The sequence below is a fragment of the Gymnodraco acuticeps genome, unplaced genomic scaffold (genome assembly GCF_902827175.1).
Source record: "Gymnodraco acuticeps unplaced genomic scaffold, fGymAcu1.1, whole genome shotgun sequence".
Taxonomy (NCBI): domain Eukaryota; kingdom Metazoa; phylum Chordata; class Actinopteri; order Perciformes; family Bathydraconidae; genus Gymnodraco; species Gymnodraco acuticeps.
The window spans coordinates 18392-45892 of record NW_022990397.1 but is presented as its reverse complement, the minus strand read 5'-3'; the positions used below and the strand labels follow the sequence as shown (position 1 = coordinate 45892).

General features: G+C 42.3%; 1 protein-coding gene across 2 annotated transcripts in view; it reads left to right on the top strand.

Annotated features, from left to right (window-relative positions):
- lekr1 (leucine, glutamate and lysine rich 1) overlaps positions 1 to 27501 on the top strand; it is a gene marked incomplete at its 3' end in the record, with an annotated part of 54874 nt that overhangs the window by 11355 nt on the left and 16018 nt on the right. For both annotated transcript variants that reach the window (XM_034224604.1, XM_034224605.1), the window contains 1 exon segment: positions 22091 to 22578. In XM_034224604.1, coding sequence (XP_034080495.1) covers positions 22091 to 22578 — 488 coding nt within the window.

Below are 27501 nucleotides of genomic sequence, written 5' to 3'. Positions count from 1 at the left end.
TAGTCTGTTTTCTTCAATCTCGGGGGAGGCAAGAGAGATTAGGAGAGAGGGACAGAGGGAGGTTTCATCAGGTGAATGCTGATCTGCAGTAATGACGGAGAGACAGCAGGGGATTATTGTGCAATATTGTCACGGGTGTTTCCATCTGGGAAAATACCAAGTGACAATATTACATGATAATCCAAGAGGTCATTGCGAGGTCGCCAATGCTTTTATTTAGCAGTTGCCTCGCCAGCTACTCTGGCATTTCTTTTTTTCAGATTATTTGTTCAGATATTAAATACTTAAAAACGAAATCCAAGCTATTGTCAATGTGATTTACATCATACACAGATCATAGAGCTCAACGCTGCTAGTCCCAGCATGTATTGTGGGTGGTGTTGAGACTAGTCATTGAATAAACATCAATAACTGATTTTGAAGGGGAAAACTAAATATAGGGACAGATCACAACAGGATTTTTTAAACATTACTTTCGCTTTATTCCCTTGTTTAAAGGCCCTGTCACACTGTCCCAAAGTTGACACCCGATGGACACACGAATATGGAATTGTGAATTTCGCACGAAGATGGCCCCGAACCACACACGAAGGCAACATTTACATTACATTTAAGACATACAACTGCAATGAAAGTACCAAAAACAATTATGTTACAGTACTATGATACTGTACTGATATCTTCAGACTTTGTTCTTTACTTTATCCGTCGTTATATGTAGAAAATATTACGTTTTCTCCGTAATGTTGTTTCCATAGCAACAACAACTTCCTGTCAACTCTCCTTCAAAATAATATATTATATCCTTTATCCCACACGATAAAGGAAATGTTCAAATTCGGCTGTGATCGTAGCAACATCGGGCCATTCGTGAGGGCACCTTAAGCCTTCGTATGACCACCGGTGGAGTTTCTCAGGCTCCGGCAGCAACTTCGTGAGCGGTGGGAAAATCTTTGGCATGCCAAAAAATTGCCGAAGGACCTTGCGAAGGTTCATTTTCGTGTTGAATTCATGTGTCAATTGTGCCCTTCGTAAGGCCATCGTGAGGGCATCTTGTTATCATCGGTGCCATCGGGCATTCGCCCCGATCAGAGTGAGGGTGAATGCACCGATGATAACAAGAAGATGACACAATTTGACAAGATGCCCTCACGAGTGCCTTACGAAGTTGCCGCTCACGAAGTTGCTGCCGGAGCCTGAGAAACTCCACCGGCGGTCATACGAAGGCTTAAGGTGCCCTCACGAATGGCGCGATGTTGCTACGATCACAGCCGAATTTGAACATTTCCTTTATCGTGTGTCCATCGGGTGTCAATTTTGGGACAGTGTGACGGGCTTAAAAGATTTCCGAGGATTTGTCAACACAAATCATGTTTACAAGTGAATACAAGGAGGACATCTTCTTTTCATGGATTGGTCATAAAATAGCAGGCTTATTGAAGTTGTTGTGTTATTTTTGAAGTAATCTTCCAACTTTACATTGCTTTTAGATCTGTTCAGATATGTTGACCATATTCCATTACACCTTTTTCATTGTTTATACAGAAAAAGGTAATAAAATAACAGGATCATTTTAATTTTGGCATAAAAGTAAGTACATTTTAAGTAACAAAATAATTGTTTTTGTGCATTCAAATCAAGTCAGATCTCTGTTTCACTCATCCAAAGTATCTAAGGCTTATTGCTGTTTATAGGTCTATACGGTAAGAAAATCTTCGTTTCATATAAATAAGTCATCAAATAGGAGGCTAACCTTAGTTTTGACAGTTGGATCAATTAGCCGTTATATATGGAAGTTAGTAAGGTAAATATGAATTAACACAAGATGTCCTTATATGACCCTGCGATTTTGTTTCTGTACAGTCAAACCACATTAGATCTCCTCTGTTTTACTCATTCATAAGTGTCTGATTCTTCTTTGCATAATGCATTTGAGCACAGAGTTAAACACTGCAGGCGACGGCGCTTGTTTCCTCTTGCTTAAGAGGGTTAAATGAGGTTGCAATTGGCTGCGCTCTGTTGACTGTCATCGAGTCAGAGAGCACCTAGATTAAGCTGTAAATGAAGAACATAAAAGTTAGGATAAATGTGAAGCAGATATCGACAGCTATGACAATGGATAGACAGCCACACACACACACACACACTCACACTCACACTCACACACTCACACTCACACTCACACTCACTCTACAGCCACAGTTACCTCCTCTGGCCTCTCCTGGCTTACTGTGCCATGCCGTGCCGAGCCGTGTGTTGTGATGCGTGGTCTAGTGGGGCTAACGGAAGCACATGTGTTGTCTGCTAACTCTGATTAATGTAACAGACTATACTCCCCCTTCTCTCTCCGGCTTATTGTCCGCCTACTGTCCTGGCTTCACCTCGTACATGTATGTCTGCGTATAGAGCCCGGCCGTGAGAACGCCAGAGAGTCATTCATTTATTATACAGTCTTACTCTTGTTTTGTCGGTATAGCATATAATGCATCAGAGTCTATAATGTAAATAATGTAGGGTCAAATGGTACAAAACGGTAGATGCAGGGTTCAGGACGGTTCAAATCTGTGGCACTGCAGAGTCAAAGAAGCTTCTGTAATGTCAGTGCGGCGACTGGTTACAAGTGTTTATATGGAGAAAATCTTTGTATTGTAGTTCTTCACGTAGTTTAAAATGAGTTTGCCGTTCAGTCTCCAGGTATGATACATGCCGTTAGACGGGCCATGGATTGCAGGCCAAACAAAACTGTTAAAAGATCCAACATGTTTGATAATTTGTGTTCAACAGATCCAATAGCTGGCTATAACTACAAACAGACCAACAAAAGCGTTCTCGGTGAAAGCTGACAAAGAGTGCAGTGAATAAACCGTTTTTTACGGCTCTACCTGGAGCTCACCTGAGATCTGCATTCATTCATGTCATGTTCTTATATGTTGTGTGTCAGGGACTACGGATGGAAATGAGCTCAAAGCTAAAATCCGGCATATTTACACTTGAAGCATTATTTGTCTAAAGTGTTCATTAATGTGCATTGTCCCTCTTCAAATTACATTTTATTAAATGAAATGAAAAATTCCCTTATATCGAAAAATGGGGAAAATAGTTGTAGCCCTGAGCAGGACTCCATATTAGCTTCTAATAACATAATATAATTATAAATCCCTTAACTTAACCCAAAGCATGTATGCAAGTATTATATATATCTTTCTTTTGTTGTTGTTGTTGTGATTTACCAATACTTGAGTTCATATTCTGAGCGGATTAATTTATAAAACATGAAAAACTGAAACTGCTGTGTTTTCAGTTTTACTCATTGTACCCCTTGATATTTGAAGCGACCTGACAGTTCTGACGATGAGCATCACTAACTTAAAGGAGACACATTAGGACGAGTAGGTTTGATTTCCTGACCGTCTGCAGCCGCTCCTCAGGCGAGTTGTTGTTTTGTGTGCCGTGCCTCTCCCTGTGTTTGGATGTGATGTGATGCGTGGCCGGTCGGCAGCCATAGGTGATTCTTTCCTTTCCACTGCCCTTTCCCCGCTTCCACGCACAGGAGTAGGCAAGGAAACCGAGGATAATACAAGGGGAGGACAAACATGCAACCCTGGATTACCCTGGTGTGGGGGGGAGGGGGGGATAAGCCACCACTTTATTACATTCCCAAATGTATATTACTACCCCCTTGGGTCAATAACCCTCTGACACATGGTCCCTCCTTCCTGTCTGCTGACTCCATCCTTTCTGTCTTGAGACCATTTCAACAAAGGCTGCACGAGAAAAAGAATACTAATTGTGATTATTTTGACTGATATAGAGAGGTGCAGAAATGAGCCCTAAAACCCAGAAATAAGTAGCATTTTACAATTTCCTGTTCCCTCGTCTGGAAGTCAGCAGAGTCATTGAACAACACGTTCAACGAAATAAGGTCTGTGGTTTACACAAGCTGAAGAGATGTTCACGTTTTGTTCTACGACTTAAAATACGTCAGTAAATACCCCACTGGTGAATTTCCTAAGCTTCTTTGTCATAGAAACCGCGATTGCTAACAAGTCACTAAAAGAGACTACTGAACGCCATCACCCCAAATATTAGTCGCCTTTAGCTTAGCGGTGGTGACGTGAAGTCGGCCGACACAAATATGTCATCACAACTCAGGAGGGATAGCTTTTGCATCCTTCAATAATATATACAATTATCATTTTGTGTTTTTTTCTAGAGGATCAGTACCAAACATGTTTTGTTGAGTCGGTAGGAAATGAATTGTTGGTTGGATCTCTCTGCACTTTAATAATAATTAATTCATTACATTTTAATGCACACCCATCGAAGAATGAAACCACAAAATGAATGTTAACAAAGAGAGTTGTTTTGTTTTAGCATTATTCATTATAAACATATGTACATTTTTGTGGCTTTGTAAATATGTACTTTTAACTAAATAAACTATGGCTTTCTCTTTGCTGCTACTACTGCTTTTATCACTGCTTTATTAATGTGTTCCTTTTTCTTGTACTACATTGAGAGAGGCCTAAAAATAGTATGACATGTGGTTTCTGATATTTCAGTTTTGCATTGGTCCATATTGCGTTTTCCATAGATTGCTGATCTGTTTGCACACACACATCCGTCATGTGTGTGTGCGAGAGATTTCCTGTGCCACTATTCCACACAGACACACAAGCCATCTCACACACTTTGATTCATCCACTCTACAGTACAGTATGTCCCTGATCTGTCCCCCCCCCCCCATCTCCTCTCTGCTTCTCGCACGCCTCTGCCCCCCCCCCTCTTGCACTTCCATCTATCCCCTTGTGACCGCTGCTACCCCTCCCTTCTCCCTGCTCCACACACACACACACACACACACACACACACACACACACACACACACACACACACACTTACACACCCAGATAAACAGACATAGAAACACATTCATTCAGAAAGACACGCACATGGTCAAGGAACTTGCACACACACACTGTTCACACACAAATGCCCACTTCCACACTCATAAATACGCACTTGTCATGTGATGTGTGGTGCGCCATGGGTTCCAGATGAGTGGAATCTCAGTGTTGGCTCTCGCTACACTGAGCACCACAGGGGGTCTTTATCGTCGCAAAAATCAACAAGGCCACAGTCACGAAGCACCGTGTCTCGATCACACAAACACGAGTGTGTGCTCACATGGGTCCCGGCATATTGAAGTACACACCGACGACACACACACTAAAAAAAGCCAAAATAAATTAAAAAAAGCTTTCGCACGAACTGCCAAAAGTTCACAAAAACATGCAAAGACAAGAGAACAGCTGGACAATGTTTTCAGCCACACACACACACACACACACACACACACACACACACACACACACACACAAGCTCTCATGCACTGTCGAAACAATAACAAATGTTTAGGAAAATTAGGGGGGGGAAACGAGGATAAATCCCTCAACCACTTAATCCCATTTTAAATGCTTGCGTGATCCATCGTGTTTGTGGTTTCACAGACAGACACAGAGGGAAGCGGGATAAAGTGCCAGCCAAGCAGATGGAGAGGAGAAAGCATTTGTGAGATTGAAAGAGGCAGAGAGGAAGAGTTAGGAAGATGAAGCATTAGGAGGATCCAGGTATGATGCGACGCAGCACTCCTGCCTTTGTTTTCGCCTCTATCTGCCACCCATCATCACATCACTTGATTGAACCTAATCCTGATGCCTCTAATCCTCCAGGCACTACATTTCTAAGTGCCTAGTATTCATCCAAAAACATCTCAACGGAAGTCAATCTACATTACGCCTCTAAACTGCTTTTTTTCTTAGCGTGGGTTGTAGATTTTCCAAATGTACGAAACACTTGGGTATTCAAGTATTTCGTGAAGTGAAGATTAGAGGAAATAAATTGTCTCTGTTGGGGATCTGCCTGCTGTCTCCAATAATCTGTCTCTTCCTGTTTCGAGCCTGCGTAATGTTTCTCATTGATTAAAGTCTTATCTGATGCCGTAGGTGCAATTCAGAAATAATGATTTTGGCTAAACTGATCTGTTGTTCGTTGCTCACCAAGACAGTGCAGTTTAGAAGCGAAAGATTAACGATGAGGGATAGTTTTGAAATCCACAAAGAAACTTTGGAAAAGTAGGCTTTGCAAACGGGAGTACAAAAGAAAAAGAAAAGTGAGAAATGTAATCTGCTCATTTCCAGTTTCATATTTTGTGCCTCTAGTGTGAAATTGTTTTCATGCTTTAATGTTCACAATTTTTTTCCCTCCTATACTGCCTGTGCTGCAGCACCTCTTTTCACCCTCTGTCTGAAACCAGAGCCCAGTCTGCTCTGATTTGTTAGCTTGCCGGCTCTGTTGTGATTGGTCAACCTCGTAGAGATGTCCCGCCTTTCACTTACAATGTGTTGAAGAAGCGTGAGTGTTCCATAGTGATGTCATTATGTTCTTGAAGTAAACAAAGGAGTCCAATGGAGGTGTTTTAGTGTGTGGGAGAGACATGTGAATTGTATCCTTTGCAGACCATTTACATGCACACAAACCTATAGAACACGCTAGACTGAAGGGAAAGTCCCTTTTTAAAAATGTCTTAATTTCATCGTGTCTCTTCATCGTGTTCATTTTGTGGAAAGATGCATTTTTTTCTTGCTGTCCATTGATTATACGGACATACAGTGTGTGCTCGTGTGTGTCGGGCTGCATGAGATTTTGGTCATGGAATGCATGTCAGGTTGTGGGTTCGATGAATATGCGTGTGTGTGTAACATGAAAGGTCCGTGTTCGTGACAGTGACCCACCTCTGGTGTTTTGATGAGCCAGATGGGTCACGGCAGCTGCAGCAGAGGAGGACGAGGGAGAGGAGCGGGATGATGAGGAGGAGGAGGAGGGGAGGGAGGAAGGGGAAGGACAAAAGGACAAAGAAGAGGAAATAGGATACAAGGAGATTAGGGAAAATATGGAGGAATGGAGAGGTGGGTGGAACGGAATATTTGTGTCTTGTCTGCTTCGCTGTCCGTCTCAGTCCATGAGACAATGAGCAGACGTTTGCACACAGACACACACGCAGACAGTTAGGGAGTTAGAAAGGCATCGCCTAAATTAATTATGTTTTTCCATCCTGGCAACACACCAGAATTCACCCCCCCCCCCCCATCCCCACCCTTTTCGCCCTGCACCGCTCCACCCATGTTTCACATCAGGCGAGGGGTAATAGCCCCATGTTTAATTGATGGAGCACGGAGGCATTTTGGTGATAACACGGACTTTAGAGGCGGTCCAGAAACACAGGGAGGGTGTGGAGGGTTACAAATCTGTCACAATGACATGTAATCTAATCTGATTATCACAATTATATGAAAATGATGTGATCATACTTCCAGTTACTTTTTTGATTACCACAATATCAAATGCAGTTAAATAAATGCAATAGAAAATAGATATTAATAAGATGTTTTTGACTAAAGTGTATTATTTTAAGACAACAGAACAATGTGACCTTAGAAAAGCAGAAGCCAAGATATTTGGGATCAAACATGATTTTATTGAAATGAAAACCTGCCTTTCATTCAGCGTATTCAGGCAGTAGCCTAAACACTGAAACACATGAAACACACTACAGTTTCAAAAAGCAGAAATAAAATCCGAGCTGAGAAAATGCTCCGTTTTAGTTTCATACACAGTTAAACTCACACACACTATTTTACGTTTTATTTGAACATATAGGTTCACCTACAGAACAAATGAACCAAAGAAAGTGAAACCATAAAGCAGATTCAGGCACGAGGCGTATAGATTCACATTTAAAATATTAGCCTACAGAACAGTTCAGTTTACAGAGAAGAAATAAGATATTTTGAGCATTTTACCAACATTGTAATCCTGCTAGTAATGCACAATTGTTTTATTAAACGTAACGGTAATCTGATTACACCTTCTTGTATTTAACTGTAAGGGAATACAGTTACCTTTTTGCATATCCTGAATACACAAAACACAGTCTCAGTACCTGTTTGTAGTAAACACAAGGTGGAGGTGGTTATAAACGACTGAAGATGGAGACTACGACATCACTGATGCACCCCGAGGCATTATGCATGTTTTCCCCCAGTCACACACGTTATGCTGACTCTATAATAAACTCTTCTGTAATAGATATTTATTGACTCCACATGAATTAAACCAATGTGGTGCTAGAGCGAGAGTGTCTTGAAATGTGATGTTTTGGCAACAGTCCAGCATGCTAATGGAGTCAATCAAGAAACAGAATGAAAGAGAGATAAGGGACACACAAGGGGAGCCATAGAAGTGGTGTGTGTAGCAGAGGACAAAGAGGTTGTGTGTGTCGGAGAGAAGCAACTATTGGCTGCTGGCAGGAAACATTTGAAGGACAACAAGATTTCCATTTCTCTTTCAGTCTCTCTCCTTTTTTAGCATTTCCTTTCATTGAAAACATCCTTTTTGCCTCTGCGCCTCCTCTCTCTCCTTATTTTTTTGCAAGGGGCATGTGTGTGTGTGTGTGTGTGTGTGTGTGTGTGTGTCAGCGTCAGCGTGTGGAGGGGTTAATTTTGTGGTTTGAGTGCTAAGTGAACGTGTCAGTGCCCAGGGCAATCAGTCTCCTCCAGGGGCCAAACTCAGTCACGGGAGCACACAACCTACTGGTAGCATAGACATTGTGCCCTGAGGGTGTGTGTGAGTGTGTGTGTGTGTGTAGCCGTGTGTGTCGAGAGTGAGCGATTGTGTGAGTTTCCTGTCCGTCTGAAGATGCTCATGTGAGTGAATTTGCCTTTGTGTGTGTCTGTCTACGTCAGTGTCTTTTGTTTGTACTTGTTTGTGCTTGCATCACTGTGGGTTTGTGGGTCCTTTTTCTGTGTGTGTGTGTGTGTGTGTGACCCTCAGGTCACTTTAACGTTTTGTATTGCCCCCTTGTTGCATGTCCCACCCACACAAATACACGATAATTGGCATGCATAAGCATTTTTGGATAAAATATAACCCCACAGTCATTTTTGCTGTATCTTTGCCTGCAGGAACCATGAGGACATCTGCACAGTAAACACTAAAGACCCCAGAGCTCCATTCTCATATATTGCTCACATTACACACACACAGACACACACTCACTCACTCACTCACTCACTCACACGCAAACAGATAATAGCCCATATTCTCAAGAGTGCACAATGTTATACTCTGTTGTGTTTCGGATAATTGTACTCCACCCACTCTAACACTGTCCCTCTCTGTCCATTCTTTAGTCTGACCATCTCTGGTCTTTCGTCAGGGCGAACACAAGGAAACACGACAGCTTACATCAGGAGCACACCTTCACTGTTGTCGTAGACCCTGCAAAGATATGAGTATCAAACCGTACAAAAAGCATATATGGAGTCAAGTGTAGGATAAATGAAAAAATATATAATACTGTGCATTTATTACATACAAGGAGTCCAAATAGATACATGCCCAGCGGGCTGCAGGCTAACACTTAAACTGGGATGTCTTTGTCTTGTCAGTGTTTTATATTTCAATGCAGCATCTACATTCACTACTTTGAGTTTAAACATTACAACTGTTTATTTTGACGGTGGACGTTAGCATCATTAGCATCATTAGCTGTGATTAAGTGTTTGCCACACACGTTTGGACTGTCTGGGTCCTATTGATTGTGATGTCTGTCCTCTCTGCGGATGTCCTGAAGACACAAATATCTTCTTTTATTGTCCTTTTTTCTAAGGTAAGGTATAGAAAATCGTAACTTTGGATTTTTGTTTGATGTGAAATACACAACACAGCAGCCTGTAGGTATAATGAAACTGTTTTTTCTGCTTGGCGACAATTCGTTGTTTTCACCGGCCTGCATTTGACCAGGCAGTGACCAGGCAGTGACCAGGCAGTGACCAGGCAGTGACCGTGACCAGGCAGTGACCAGGCAGTGACCAGGCAGTAACCAGGCAGTGACCGTGACCAGGCAGTGACCAGGCAGTGACCAGGCCGTGACCAGGCAGTGACCAGGCAGTGACCAGGCAGTGACAGTGACCAGGCAGTGACCAGGCAGTGACCAGGCAGTGACCAGGCAGTGACAGTGACCAGGCAGTGACCAGGCAGTGACCGTGACCAGGCAGTGACCAGGCAGTGACCAGGCAGTGACCAGGCAGTGACCAGGCAGTGACAGTGACCAGGCAGTGACCAGGCAGTGACCAGGCAGTGACAGTGACCAGGCAGTGACCAGGCAGTGACCAGGCAGTGACCGTGACCAGGCAGTGACCGTGACCAGGCAGTGACCAGGCAGTGACCAGGCAGTGACCAGGAAGTGACCAGGCAGTGACCAGGCAGTGACAGTGACCAGGCAGTGACCGTGACCAGGCAGTGACCAGGCAGTGACCAGGCAGTGACCAGGCAGTGACCAGGCAGTGACCAGGCAGTGACCAGGCAGTGACCAGGCAGTGACCGTGACCAGGCAGTGACCAGGTAGTGACAAGGCAGTGACCAGGCAGTGACCAGGCAGTGACCAGGCAGTGACCAGGCAGTGACCAGGCAGTGACGTAGCTCTACTCTCATCAAATGCTGTAGAACCTTTACTCTTGTTTTTATTTGCTTACATTGGATCTAAGTGTTTACAGCCTTCTCCTCCTGTACCTCAGCATTTGCTGCGACTGCACTGCTCTCTTTCTACCGTCTTATTCTGGCTTTCTTTCTGTCCGTCATGGCTGTTATAAGCCAGACTCCCGCTGTCCTGAAGACAAGAGGCAGACGTAATCTGCACCTTGACCTGACAGGGCTAGACAAGACGCTAACACAAGTCTCTGTGATGGATGGGAACACAGAGAGAAAGTTAGATGTGTCTGATGGAGAGGCTGAGAGAGGGAAGCTCTGTCTTCTTAAACGTCAATCATTTGTCACGTGAGAAGCGCTTTCAAGTGTTGCTTTGATCTGTCTGTCTCATCCACCACCCTGTGTTTTCTCTTTCGTAAAGGAGAAGGAAACTGGAGAGGGAGAGGTACAGCAAAGTTACATTTAATTGAATTTCAGTGTCTTTCAGGGGCTGCCTTTCTATTGCATTCAACTCAGTATTGATCTCAGTCTTTAGCTCTTATTATTATTATTATTATTATTATTATTATTATTATATTATATTAATGTAAATAAATTAAATATCACAAGGGTCTCTTACAATTTACATTTGCTGCATTCAGGAAGCTAATTTGTTCTCCCACACCCTGTTGATGCAGTGGACCTACTTTGCATTTTATTTTCAGCAGTATTTTAACATTTGAATAGAAATCCAAGGAAAATATGCAATATCTGAATTTTCCTCAAAGTGTAAACTCTTTAAGTATGACCTTACTGTGACCCTTACAGTTTGTAATTCATTCTGCGTTTATCCTCTTAAACAGGATGCAATCAAACACCACACAAAAAAAGAGCACCATCATTAGTCTGTTGCGCTGTGAGCCTGGGGCTTAATAGAACGTTTATCAGGTCACAAAAATAAATTACTTTGATCATTTTTTAAGCATGAATGTCCACATAATTGAGATGCGCTCAATTTACCTTCTGTAGCTTTGGCCATTTTCCCACTTCTGGTTCAAACGGAAAAGTGTTAATTCTTCTGGTTTGACATTAGCAGCATTGTAAACAGGTCTCTTGGTGAAAATGGATCCTGCTATGAGGTAGCGAAAAGTACTGAAGCACACCGGCCTGTCGGACTCATATATACAGTCCATGGTCGCACTGCATACTTAAGCTCATGCCGACAGTTTATAATAACCCTCACTGCCAGAAGGGTAGAAAGGTTCACAGTGTTGAGATTTATAAAAACAAGTTAACCTAGAGACCAATTTAAATTAAAACTGCGGTCGCACTTGTGCGCGCAGTGATGAGCGGGCCCTCGCGTCCGTGCGCCTGTCGGGGAGGGCGGCAGGTCGTCCCGGCGTCAAGCAGACGTGCGCGAGTCCTGGGAAATGAGCCGTTTGTCATTTCTCAAATTTTCGCGTCCCAGACTCCAGGTGCTCCGGCAGCGACCCGGAAACGGATGTCGAAGGAAAACAAATTTCTCTAAAGGGTCGTCGAGGATCGATTATCGAGTCAGGCTGTCTGGAGGAGCCGTAACCGAGGATGCACTGATTTAGAGGAGAGAGGAGTGTCTCTGGAGGAGCTATAACCGAGGGTACACTGAAGTATTCTCCTGAGACGATTTCAGCCAACAGTGATGTTTAAAAGAGGCGTGACGCATGACTGGACTTCTGTCAAATGAAGCACAGCTCTGAAAACTGTTCCCGTTGTGATTATAAGTTATTTGAGATGATCAAATGTGCATCAGACTTTCTGCCCTTTACCGTTTGTTTACTCACTAATCAAATGTCCCCTGGATGTTAGGTGATGTTACAGTGAGAACAGCTGCTGAGGTCAGTGCAGAAAGCAGAACAGTGTGTATAATATATATCGCTCAATAACAAATGTAACAGGCCTACATGTCACACTGTATTTGTAGGCTTTAGGAGATATCTACAAATAAACATTAGGGTTAGGGTTAGGGTTAGGGTTAGCGAGTGTCTTTTGTAATGAATATGCCGCCAGCAAAGGGCGTTGTTGGACTAACAGTAGGTGTGTGTGTTTGTGTGTGTGTGTGTGTGTGTGTGTGTGTGTGTGTGTGTGTGTGTGTGTGAGAGTTGATGTGCCAGGCAAACAGGCAGGCCTCAGTAGCTTATCTGACATATAATTGGTCAAAAATGGTACATTCTCCGTTAGCCTACGAGCTACCCGTTTGAGCGAAGGACTATTACTTCTCAATGTAGCATGACATTGGATATGCGCTGAAGTTGTCCTGGATTGGAATTGTTTCCGATCATTCCCCTATGAGGAGTTTGCAGAAATGTCCTTAAAATGCATGAAAAACGGCCATTTTTCAAAATGGCCGACTTTCTGGTGGGCGGGGCTAATGGAAGGCAATTTGAAATATGTGTGCAATCATAATAGCAATATGTATACAGCGTTTCGTGAATATTGGAAAAAGTATACGCGAGTAGTTTGGAGTAATTTGGAGTAATTTGTGACATGTGAATCGTCAAAAATGGTGTATTCGCTGTTAGCCTACGACCTCCACGAGTAATTTTTCAAAAATGTGCTCCTGAATTAAGTATCCTATTGGATAGGGGCTAAACCTGTCCTGCATTGGAATTGTTCTGATCATTCCCCTAGGAGAAGTTTGCAAGAACGTGCGTAAAATGGCTGAAAAACGCACATTTTTCAAAATGGCCGACTTTATGGGGGGCGGGGCTAATGGAAGGCAATTTGAAATATATGTGCAATCATAATAGCAATATGTATACAGCGTTTCGTGAATATCGGAACAACTGTATCCGAGTAGTTTGGAGTAATTTGCAACATGTAAATCGTCAAAAATGGTATATTCGCTATTAGCCTACGACCTCCACGAGTAATTTTTCAAAAATGTGCTCCTGAATTAAGTATCCTATTGGATAGGGGCTAAACCTGTCCTGCATTGGAATTTTTCTGATCATTCCCCTAGGAGGAGTTTGCAAGAACGTGCGTAAAATGGCTGAAAAACGCACATTTTTCAAAATGGCCGACTTTATGGGGGGCGGGGCTAATGGAAGGCAATTTGAAATATGTGTGCAATCATAATAGCAATATGTATACAGCGTTTCGTGAATATCGGAAAAACTATATGCGACCAGTTTGGAGCAATTTGCGCCATGTGAATAGTCAAAAATGGTGTATTCGCTGTTAGCCTACGACCTCCACGAGTAATTTTTCAAAAATGTGCTCCTGAATTAAGTATCCTATTGGATAGGGGCTAAACGTGTCCTGCATTGGAATTTTTCTGATCATTCCCCTAGGAGGAGTTTGCAAGAACGTGCGTAAAATGGCTGAAAAAACGCACATTTTTCAAAATGGCCCACTTTCTGGGGGGCGGGGCTAATGGAAGGCAATGTGAAATATGTGTGCAATCATAATAGCAATATGTATACAGCGTTTCGTGAATATCGGAATAACTATATCCGAGAAGTTTGGAGTAATTTGCGACATGTAAATCGTCAAAAATGGTGTATTCGCTGTTAGCTTACGACCTCCACGAGTAATTTTTCAAAAATGTGCTTCTCAATTAAGTTTCATATTGGATAGGGGCTGAACGTGTCCTGGATTGGAATTTTTCCGATCATTCCCCTAGGAGAAGTGTGCAAGAATGTGCTTAAAATGGCTGAAAAACGCACATATTTCAAAATGGCCGACTTGTTGGGGGGCGGGGCTAATGGAATGTATGTACAAATATGTCTTCAATTCCATGAGGAATGTCTGTGCCAAAATTCGTGAAGTTCTGAGAAACTATGAGACTACCACACAATAGGGGGCGCTAGTGAGCAGTATTTTAGAAAAATTATGTTTTTTTTTTACATTCTTGAAAAGGTCGTGGGCTGTGACGTGTGTACCAAGTTTTGCGTACCGAAACACATTTTAGCACATCGTCATAAAAAAAAAGTACAGGCCACGCCCACATTTGTCATTCGTTGTGACAATTTAAATATAAGTCCATACTCATCCCCAGAGTATGTCTAAAAAAAAATATATATATTTCGTCCATCAGTTCATGAGTTATACATTTGTCATGTTTTTGGCGCCCCCTATAGTCCAAAATGGAAATTACTTGTTGTGCCTATTCCCCAATACAGATTGAACATTACCACCAAAATGTGTGTTTTTTTTGTACATTGTTGATGAGTTATGAGCATTTCTATCTAAGCCCCGCCTTTTTGCGAACACATTTAGAGTAATGAGGGCCACATTTATCGACTGAACATGCTCATTTCCTACGATAATGTGTCTGACCCTCCGGCGATACTGTATACTGAGTTTGGTGTTGAAAAACCAAAATTTGAAATTTAAGTGAATATTTAACTGTTTTTCAAATTATGCTAATTTAAAAAAAAATAAAGTAGGCGGAGCTTACGGGTACTTGGACCTTATATGTAGAGCAGGTCCACCCGAGTAAGTGTGAAAAATTTCAGGTCATTTGGAGTTACGGTGCGACTTTGTACATCTTTCCAAAAACGGAAATGGCCATAGGTGGCGCTAGAGAGCATGTTGGACAATTTGAACACATTGAGTCCAGAATATTGTAGTTTTCACCGATTCTGGAATCTGTGCAAAATTATACAACTTTTTCAGCGTCCTAAAGGCCTCAAAAACAGGAAACGCCAGCAGAAAAATAAGAATTAAAACTGCGGTCGCACTTGTGCGCGCAGTGATGAGCGGGCCCTCGCGTCCGTGCGCCTGTCGGGGAGGGCGGCAGGTCGTCCCGGCGTCAAGCAGACGTGCGCGAGTCCTGGGAAATGAGCCGTTTGTCATTTCTATAATGTTGGCGTCCCAGACTCCCAGGTGCTCCGGCAGCGACCCGGAAACGGATGTCGAAGGAAAACAAATTTCTCTAAAGGGTCGTCGAGGATCGATTATCGAGTCAGGCTGTCTGGAGGAGCCGTAACCGAGGATACACTGATTTAGAGGAGAGAGGAGTGTCTCTGGAGGAGCTATAACCGAGGGTACACTGAAGTATTCTCCTGAGACGATTTCAGCCAACAGTGATGTTTAAAAGAGGCGTGACGCATGGCTGGACCTCTGTGAAACGAAGCACAGCTCTGCAAACTGTTCCCGTTGTGATTATAAGTTATTTGAGATGATCAAATGTGCATCAGACTTTCTGCCCTTTACCGTTTGTTTACTCACTAATCACATGTCCCCTGGATGTTAGGTGATGTTACAGTGAGAACAGCTGCTGAGGTCAGTGCAGAAAGCAGAACAGTGTGTATAATATATATCGCTCACTAACAAATGTAACAGGCCTACATGTCACACTTTATTTGTAGGCTTTAGGAGATATCTACAAATAAACATTAGGGTTAGGGTTAGGGTTAGGGTTAGGGTTAGGGTTAGGGTTAGGTTTAGCGAGTGTCTTTTGTAATGAATATGCCGCCAGCAAAGGGCGTTGTTGGACTAACAGTAGGTGTGTGTGTGCGTTTGAGAGTTGATGTGCCAGGCAGACAGGCAGGGCTCAGTAGCTTATCTGACATATAATTGGTCAAAAATGGTACATTCTCCGTTAGCCTACGAGCTCCCCGTTTGAGCGAAGGACTATTCCTTCTCAATGTAGCATGACATTGGATATGCGCTGAAGTTGTCCTGGATTGGAATTGTTCCGATCATTCCCCTATGAGGAGTTTGCAGAAATGTCCTTAAAATGCATGAAAAACGGCCATTTTTATAAATGGCCGACTTTCTGGTGGGCGGGGCTAATGGAAGGCAATTTGAAATATGTGTGCAATCATAATAGCAATATGTATACAGCGTTTCGTGAATATTGGAAAAAGTATACGCGAGTAGTTTGGAGTAATTTGGAGTAATTTGTGACATGTAAATCGTAATAAATGGTGTATTCGCTGTTAGCTTACGACCTCCACGATTGAGCTTTAAAAAATGTTCTTCTCAATTTAGCATCATATTGGATATGCGCTGAAGTTGTCCTGGATTGGAATTGTTCCGATCATTCCCCTATGAGGAGTTTACAGAAATGTCCTTAAAATGCATGAAAAACGGCCAATTTTCAAAATGGCCGACTTTCTGGTGGGCGGGGCTAATGGAAGGCAATTTGAAATATGTGTGCAATCATAATAGCAATATGTATACAGCGTTTCGTGAATATCGGAAAAACTATATGCGACCAGTTTGGAGCAATTTGCGCCATGTGAATAGTCAAAAATGGTGTATTCGCTGTTAGCCTACGACCTCCACGAGTAATTTTTCAAAAATGTGCTCCTGAATTAAGTATTCTATTGGATAGGGGCTAAACCTGTCCTGCATTGGAATTTTTCTGATCATTCCCCTAGGAGGAGTTTGCAAGAACGTGCGTAAAATGGCTGAAAAACGCACATTTGTCAAAATGGCCGAGTTTCTGGGGGGCGGGGCTAATGGAAGGCAATTTGAAATATGTGTGCAATCATAATAGTAATATGTATACAGCGTTTCCTGAATATTGGAAAAAGTATACGCGAGTATTTGGAGTAATTTGTGACATGTAAATCGTCAAAAATGGAAAGTTCTCCGTTCGCTTACGAAGTCGTCGTTTGAGCGATCAACTATTCCTTCGCAATTTAGCATCACATTGGAAATGGGCTGAACTTGTCCTGGATTGGATTTTTTCCGATCATTCCCCTAGGAGGAGTTCGCAAGAACGTGCGTAAAATGGTTGAAAACCGCACATTTTAAAAGATGGCCGACTTTCTGGGGGGCGGGGCTAATGAAAGGCAATTTGAAATATGTGTGCAATCATAATAGCAATATGTATACAGCGTTTCGTGAATATCGGATTAACTATATCCGAGTAATTTGGAGTAATTTGCGACATGTAAATCGTCAACAATGGTGTATTCGCTGTTAGCTTACGACCTCCACGATTGAGCTATCAAAAATGTTCTTCTCCATTAAGTATCATATTGGATAGGGGCTGAACGTGTCCTGGATTGGAATTTTTCCGATCATTCCCCTAGGAGGAATCCGCACGAATGTGCTTAAAATGCATAAAAAACGCACATATTTCAAAATGGCCGACTTTTTGGGGGGCGGGGCTAATGGAATGTATGTACAAATATGTCCGCAATTCCATGAGGAATATCTGTGCCAACATTCGTGAAGTTCTGAGAAACTATATGCGACTACCACACAATAGGGGGCGCTAGTGAGCAGTTGTTTTGAAAATGTACGTTTTTTTTTTACATTATGGAAAAAGTCGTGGGCTGTGACTCGTGTACCAATTTTTGCGTAACGAAAACCATTTTAGCTCATCGTCATAAAAAAAAAAAGTACAGGCCACGCCCACATTTGTCATTCGTTGTGACACTTTAAATATAAGTCCATACTCATCCCCAGAGTATGTCTACAAAAAAAGAAAAATATTTCGTCCATCAGTTCATGAGTTAGACATTTGTCATGTTTTTGGCGCCCCCTATAGTCCAAAATGGAAATTACTTTTTGTGCTTCTTCCCCAATACAGATTGAACCTTACCACCAAAATGTGTGTTTTTTTGGTACATTGTTGATGAGTTATGAGCATTTCTATCTAAGCCCCGCCTTTTTGCGAAGACATTTAGAGTAATGACGACCACATTTATCAACTGAACATGCTCATTTCCTACGATAATGTGTCTGACCCTCCGGCGATACTGTATACTGAGTTTGGTGTTGAAAAACCAAAATTTGAAATTTAAGTGAATATTTAACTGTTTTTCAAATTATGCTAATTTAAAAAAAAATAAAGTAGGCGGAGCTTACGGGTACCTGGACCTTATATGTAGAGCAGGTCCACCCGAGTAAGTGTGAAAAATTTCAGGTCATTTGGAGTTACGGTGCAACTTTGTACATCTTTCCAAAAAACGGAAATGGCCATAGGTGGCGCTAGAGAGCATGTTGGACAATTTGAACACATTGACTCCAGAATATCAAATTTTTCACCGATTCTGGAATCTGTGCAAAATTATACAACTTTCTCAGCATCCTAAAGGCCTGAAAATAAGCATTGAAATATGGAATAATAATAATAATACCACGAATAACAATAGGTATCCTTGCACTTCGTGCTAGGACGCCGTTGGGTCCTAGCACTCTCGTGCTCGGGCCCTAATAATTCCACGAATAACAATAGGTATCCTTGCACTTCGTGCTAGGACGCCGTTGGGGTCCTAGCACTCTCGTGCTCGGGCCCTAATGAACCTGTCATTGTGCTATTTAGCCAGCAGACAATAGCTATCTAGCTAACAAGCTGGCGAGTGAATGTTAGCTATCTAACAAACTAGCTTGTTAGGTGGATAGCTACTGTACCATTTGCTAGCTACTGTAGATTGTTAGAAAGCTAACATTCACTATATATCTTAGTTAGCTTACTAGCTACCTATCTAACAAGCTAGCTAGCACATTTGAGCTATCTACAGTATCTAGCTTTGGCCGACTTGCTGGCTCTCATGATTTAAATTATAATTATAATGAATTTCTTAGGGTTAAAATTTGAGTGCGGACATATCAAAACATTGTTGACATGTGCTTTTTGTTTGTAAAGCTAGAGCTTTATTGCATAAGTAAATAGAAAATGGAAAGTCTGGACAATATGTGTCACTGGACAGAAGGTCATAGCAGACACATATACAGACTCGGCGTCATGGGCGGGCCCCATGGGGCCGTTCCCGTCCATCCAGGATTTGGGCCCGCTGTTTTAATCAGGGCTGAATACAACATTTTAATTGTTTTATTATTATGTTTATTGTTATTTGTAGGGCTTTGTCCTAATATTTAGTTTTGTTTTAAATTATGTTGAAAGATTAGTTTAATATAATTTTTTTAATTTGCTATGAAATTCTGAATGAAATTCAGAATGAAAGGCTGCGCGCGAGACTGGTTTTTCGCTGGGTTGAGTCGTGTGGGTTTTTGAGTGAGATGCGGCACAGCAGCCTGTCAGTTCACTCTTGCTAGGTTAGTTTGGCTATTATCATTTATATTTATCTGCAACAATGGATATCAGGAAGTGGTTCATGAAAGGAATATGGCTACTCAGCGCCAGATGCAGGCACATTAGAAGACATCAGTTACGTTACCAACGAGCTAGCAAGCCAGCCAGGGACAAGGGAGGCTGGCAATCAATTATATTTTGAAGAGAAATTGACTCTCAAGCCGGCTCTCTCACAAACTCCTGCTCTGTGCGCAATCAGACCGCTGCACATGCTCTCTGCCTCGCTCAATCTCTCTCTCTCTCCCTTTCTCTCCATCGCTCAACCTCACCCCACCTTTCCACCCTGTGTGCGCTCCTCAAGTTTGCCTGCGTGCTTGCACAAGTTGGCACAGCGTTACAAATGTGCCACAAAACCAACCAACCAATGGATGTAGCCTATAATAAGACCGTCAACAGCCTTATGGCAACCTAAACCCCCTCTCTTACCGTAACAACAATTCACGAGCGCCTCCCTCACCCCCCGTTGACAAATCTCGAGCGTCTAACAGCCTCCCCCCCCCGTTGACAATTCAGATTTCCCGGGCCCGCCCTGATAAATCAAATGCCCGCCCAGAGACCTGTGTCTGCCGCCGGGTCTGCACATATATATTAATATTATCCTTAATTTTTTTAGATATTGATATTTAATGACCAAATGGACAAAGGCAATCTTCTACACTTCTTCACCTTAACAGCAGTGATTTAATGATTTTCTTTTCTGTGACCTTTTATGGTAGCTTCATTTGCACATTTCTTTCACCTGTTTACATCATGTGGCAGCCTATTTTAGATATATCTGACGTGGGGGCTGTCATCATGTCATCCAAATACCAGCTCTGCCACATAGCACCGTAAAGATGAACGCTGCAGGATGTGATCTTATCCCTCATAATCCTGAAAGAAGTGACAACAGCTTGGAGAGAACGTTCTCGAACAGAGAAAGGGAGATTATTTTGGGAGATGTTATTTCTAACAGACAGCAGTAAAAACAATATCTGAAGGAGGGATTAGAGTATCTGTGTTCCTCTGCTTTGAACCGCTGACAGATAAAAATATGTTTCTGACACCCGCGGTTCCTAGAGATTGTGATGGATAAACGGAGCCTGCAGTTGTCAGTCTAAATGTTTTTATAGACAGCTACTTCACTTCTAAAGGCCCCATACAATAGACCATACAGAAGTGAATGCTATTTATAGACTTATTTGCTGATAAAGAAAATGTATATACAGGCTTGGGGAGTAATGGATTACATGTAACAGGATTACGTTATCAATCAAAATGCATGTATTAAACTAAAACTGAGCTTTTTTTGTTTTCTGTTTTCTGATTAAAAGACAATATACAAAACCAGACCAAGACCATAGACTTACATGGTCTAAAAACACAAGAGGTGCAGTACATGTACTTGGGATTCTTTAAAATAATGTTATCCAAAAACCTTACCCTCAGTTGCACGTTTTTTTGCATTTTTTTTCTTCCAATATGACAATAATCACGGTGCCTTCCCGCAGCAGGAGGATATGCAGATACACTCTTTACAACATCAGGAGGATACGTCCCCAGCTGACCCAGAAAGCGACGCAGGTTCTGGTTCAGGCTCTCGTCATCTCACGCCTAGACTACTGCAACTCCCTCCTGGCTGGTCTACCTGCATGTGCCATCCGACCTCTGCAGCTCATCCAGAATGCAGCGGCTCGTCTGGTCTTCAACCTTCCTAAATTCTCCCACACCACTCCGCTCCTCCGCTCCCTTCACTGGCTTCCAGGTAACTGCTAGAATCCACTTCAAGACATGCTGCGAATGGATCTGGCCCTTCGTACATCCAGGACATGGTTAAACCGTACACCCCAGCACGTGCACTCCGCTCTGCATCAGCCAAACGGCTCGCTGCACCCTCGCTGCGAGGGGGACCCAAGTTCCCAACGGCGAAAACACGTGGGTTTGCTGTCCTGGCTCCAAGATGGTGGAATGAGCTCCCCATTGACATCAGGACGGCAGATAGCTTGCACATCTTCCGGCGCAGACTGAAAACTCATCTCTTTCGACTCCACTTCGAGCGTTAGAACAATTAACAAAGCACTTATATACTAATAAAGGACTGGCTTATCTAAAGCCAGTTGAGTAGCACTTGAAATGTTTGGCTCTATATGAAACCTGATGTACTTATATGATTCTGTTTTCTTCAAGGTTGTGTCTTCCTGGTCGAATGTACTTATTGTAAGTCGTTTGGATAAAAGCGTCAGCTAAATGCAATGTAATGTAATATGGGCCACATCTGAATATTTTGTTGGAAGATCTGACAAAAGTTGAACAAATATTGAGTTCTGAGATTTAATTCAGTAATTCTGACTTTTTTTTTTAAATCTGACTTTTTACTCAGAATTGTGATTTTTTTTCTCCCACTGATTTACATTTTTTTTTTAATTTGGACTTTTTGTTTCGAAAAATATCCACATGTTGCCATAATCTTCGTCAGTGCCTCGACACACACGGCTACACACACAATAGATTATAATTTCCATTATTTTTCTGTGTTTTTCCTCTCAGATGGATCGCAGTGAGACGATGTGTCGTTACTGCGGTGTGAGCTACCTCATTTTCCACGAGTTCCACCAGCTCAACAGTCGAGTGGCTCAGCTGGAGGAAGAGCTCCGGGAACAGAGAGAGAAGGCCCAGCGAGAGGCACTGGAGCTGGGCAGGCTGGAGTGGGAGAGGGCATGTCACCTGGAAGTCCAGAGACATGTAGAGGAGAAAGTGAAAACCACAAGAGAGGAGTTAGAGCAGATTCACAGAGACGCAGAGAGAGCCATGAGAGAGGAGTTTGAACAAAAGAAGGAGAACATGAAAGGGGAGTATCAGAAAATCAACAAGGAAAAAGAAAGGATAGCAGTGAGAGACGTAGAGTCGGAGAGGAAGAAGCGAGAGGAGCTGGAGAGGAAGTCTGAGGAGAGGGAGAAAGTTCTGAGCGACGCACTTCAAAAGGCCAATAAAAATGTGGAGGAGCTGAGGAAAAGCTTCCAACAGCTGGAGGAGAGGTGAGGTGTGTGTGTGTGTGTGTGTGTGTGTGTGTGTGTGTTTCCCGTCCCTGGTGAGAAAGGATCTCTAATGCCTGGCTTCATGTGGGCAATTATCCTGTGAGTCATGCTGTTAACACAAAAACACACAAACACACTCGCAGACAAATCAGACATAGATCCCTCTAGCTGGTGTGTGTACATCTCAAACACAGATGTATAATTATTAGGGACGTAACGATATATCGAATATCGCGATAAATAAATGACTCAATACCGTCGTGAGACTGACGATCTCTTTTTCAAGGGAGACCTGTCCAACATGGCAGCAAGTAGGTTACAACATGAACATAAAACAACAGATAACACAAAAGGACATCGTATTAACAGAGCTGCATTTACATACCTTTTTTCAGTATCGCAATAAATATCGTACCGTGAGTTTTTGGTATCGTTACATCCCTAATAATTATACACTCCACTATCACCTTCAACACCTCCATCATCCATACCTAGAAACAAATAAAGTAGATACATGAGGCTCAGAAAAGTTTTTAAGAAAGTGAGTTCTTTCTAGGAACTACATCTCAAAAGTGATTTGACTCGATTTCCGTGAAACAAGACTGTTTTAAAATATGAGTAGGTTGTTTACAGGAAACGGCGTCTTTCAGTGAATTGAGAATGCCTTTTTTTTTAAAGCTTATATTTAGTTAACATGTAACAAAATAAGTTGTTGCTGGTTTCACATTGAATCATGAGGGGGCAGACTTTTAGTATCAGGATGTGTGGAGGTTTACAATGACGCAAGAAAAAAGATATTGTAGGTAGACTCACATTTATTTTGGCTTGTTTGCAACAGTCTACATGCCAGGTTTAAAAATGATTATAACTCACTCCATCATGCTGTTTGTTCTCTTACACCCTCGAACAATGTGACTGGACTTCATGATGAGTTTAACTACGTGTTTGGACTGAACTCTAATGCTAATTAATGCTTACTTGTCTGTGCTAAACTGGTTGTCTTTCTGTGAAACAAATGATCCACTCTAGAAGTAGCCCTTGTTAAAATGACTCACAACAGTAACAGCCTAGAAGCAGTTTTGGCATATCATTGATTTTTTTTATCTGAAAGGCAGATTTTTATCTTCCTATTATACACACATGCATTTCCAAACATTTGGACTACCTATGTTGCAAATGTATTATCTTTTCAATTTACACACGGCATCTATTGCACGTCTGTCCGTCCTGGGAGAGGGATCCCTCCTCTGTTGCTCTCCCTGAGGTTTCTCCCATTTTTCCCTTTAAACTGTGGGTTTTCTCCGGAAGTTTTTCCTTGTACGATGTGAGGGTCTAAGGACAGAGGGTGTCGTATTGTCATACTGATATTCTGTACAAACTGTGAAGACCACTGAGACAAATGTAACATTTGTGATATTGGGCTATATAAATAAACATTGATTGATAAGTAAATGCAGTGGTAAAACAAAAACAAAATTATATTTATCTGAGCTGGTCTCCAGTGACATTTTCTTAAAAATCCTTACCGTTGGCATCCTTTCCAAAATTGAATGCAAAACCAGGTATTTGTATCCATTCTAAGGAAAGTAACCTTGTCTTTGATTGCTATGAATTGCTTTACGATAACAGGTATGGAATAATGTGCAGCGAGGCGGTCAGTCATTCTTCAAACACTGCAAGAGCCCACACATAGTGTTTACTTTCTGTCCGTCTTCTTCTGCTGTTTGCCTTAGTAATAATAATACTAATAATAATATATAATATTTTTATAGCGCCTTTCAGGAAACCCAAGGTCGCTTTACAAGTCGGGTAGGGGGGGGGGGTAGTAGGGGAAAAAAGGCAGACAGGTTAAGGGGGGGGGGGGGGGGGGGAAGTAGCGGAAAAATAAACCTATTAAACTAACTATACAGTGGCGAAAGCCTTGGTCAAAAGGTGCGTTTTGAGGGCTTTTTTGAAAATGTCCAGGGTTGGGGCGCTGCGGATTTCGGGGGGGAGAGAGTTCCAGAGGGTGGGGGATGCCACACTGAAGGCTCTGTCACCAAAAGTCCGCAACCTGGTGCGGGGGGTGGAGAGGAGATCCTGTCCAGATGATCTTAGCTTCCGGGATGGAGTGTGGTAGCGGAGAAGGTCAGACAGGTATTGGGGGGCGAGGGCATGGAGATGTTAGAGTTTCCTGATGGATGAAAACTAATGTTTGTTGTCCACAGCTGACGTGAAATTGAGCGGACTTATTTCTGCGGATTGATATGACTGCACATAGTCCCTTGATTCTCCTTAGCAACGGTCTGCTAGCAAAAAATAGCATCTGAGTGGTCTAAATTGACCATTATTAAACTAAGCCGTGTACTAATGTGTGATCATTTATTGGCTGATTGGTCTGCTCCATTTCAAATGAATTAGGTGATGGATACTTGGTCACATCAGGTCTAAGACATTATATTATATAATTGTATCTATTTGTCTGTATAGCTGCCGGATCTCTAGGGCAAAAAGGGAAGCACTTATTTTGATTCCCACATCAACACCGAACAGTGATAGAGACCAGGATACAACAGAGCTGTGTGGCATGTTTTGATATAAAATACTCGGTGCAGTTATTTTCCTTTCGTTCATTACCATGACATCTTTCATTGCCTCTTCTCTCCCCACCTACACATGTTCTGTATCTTAGCTCAACCCAACAGGTTCAGTCATGTTCTCTTCGGCTGTGCAGAGATACTCTTGGGAATGTAAGGCGACACCAGAAATAATCTTATAAACAAGGGTTATATCATCAGGTATCTAGTTTTATATAGCAAAAGCAGAAATGGTGTGTATGTGTGTGCAGCTACCCACCTAAAGTGGTACACACACACACACACACACACCGACCGACTATTCAACTAACTCATGTTATAAATAAGTATATAGTACATATAGTCTGTTGCGCAGACGTATTAAGCAACACCTAACTGTCCACTTGTGTAACAGGTCTCACAAAGTCACTCACTACAGTCACTCAGTCAGTAGGACAGAGTGAGGGGCCCCCACTTCTCTTGTCCTCGGGGTCCAGTTTAAAGACAATCATGTGAACATTTACGAAAAGGGGGAAACATGGCATGACTGTCACACATATAATGGAGCTCGAAACCATGAGTTTTTTTTTATTACTCCAGGGCAACTTTTTCCACACACACACACACACACACACACACACACACACACACATACCATTTATACATCACTTCAGTGGACTTTACATTGACTTACATGCATTTCCTGGAGACTTATCCTAACCTTAACCATAACACATGCCTAACCCTTACGGCCCGTCCACACTACAGCTTCAAAAAAAGCTTGGAGCTGGGCGTGTCTGAAGCTCGACCAACAACCAATCACATGAATCTCCCGCCCCTGACACACAAGCCGCGGTTTGATTGGCTAGAGCTTGTACTGGCATATGATTTGATTGGCTGACATTTCCACTGAAAGCTTCAGAAGCTTCAAAAGTTGAACATTGCTCAACTTTTGCAGCCTGAAACGCCAGGAAAGCTTCCCACAATGCAGTTCGGCGAAAAGTGACGTCACCCCATTCAAAGTGAATGGGCAGACGCGTTGGAAACCGTTTTTGAAGCTGTCGAAGCTGTAGTGTGGACGGGCCGTTACCCTAATCCTAACCAAGTCTTCACCCTAAAATTCCCTCATGGGGACCTCCATTTTGTCCCCATAAGGGAGGCGAGTCCCCACACGTGACTGTAAACAGATTTAGGTCCCCACAAGTATAGTAATGCTAGGCCACACACACACACACACACACACACACACACACACACACACACACACACACACAAGATTCCTGTTGTTTCACACACATCAACTTTATGTTGGTAATCAAATAGCAGGTGTGTGTTCTCAAACAGCCATCAAAGTCAAAGTTACGTGTCTTGGAAATATGTGGAATGCTTGCAAGACGCATGCTATGTATAGCTCCAAATATAGACTTACTTGCTGATATAAAACAATGACACCAAGCTGAATACCTAGTCATTTTGACATTGTTGATCATTTAAAATGATGTTATCTTTACATTTGTAAATGTTACTGGCTCGTTCAATACTTTCATGTGTATTTTCTTTTAGATACTCGTACTTCTTTTTACCATGGATGTTTACTGATTTGTTTTTATTTAGATGAACATGTGCTTGCCTCTTTATCTAAAATACCTAAACTACCTTTGCTGTTGTAAAATGCGGGACGAAAGGATAAACGATTTCTCATTCTTAATACATTTCATGCACATAATAATTCAATCATAGTTTGGAAACTGAAACTAAAGGGCAGAGTGTACTAATAATTCACTATTTAGTAAAGGGAGAGAGCTTTAGGAGACAGCCGTGTTTCCTCCCGTCTCCACACAGCCCCTCTTCCTTTAATTAGCTCTGTAGCGTATATAAACCGGCCCCCTCGTCTCTTTCTCTACAAGGTAACTTATTGTTCGGCAGCCCACCCCATTTATCAGTCTAGCTCTAATAACCACCAGGAGGAAAAATGAGAGGAGAAAAGCGTAGGATTCACTGAAGAATCCTACGCCAAATACAAAAAGAACTTAAAAACCGAACTTGATATCTTTAAGTACAATAACAGAGCATATATTGGTGTTGTGTATACTGTGGGCAATATACAACAATACACAGAGTAACAAATGGCAAATCCTGACTTAAAAGTAGGAATTGGTTCATAGTGGAATATTTGGAGTGGATGTTCTTGTACCATATGTGCAGTATCCTCATATGGCTATAGCTTGGTTTGTGGTTGTGTGTATGTTGGGATGTGTATGGTAGACTGGTGAGCCAATCCACTGTTCTAATGTAAGCTGATTATCTCTCACCTCTTGACACACACACACACACACACACACACACACACACACACACACACACACAC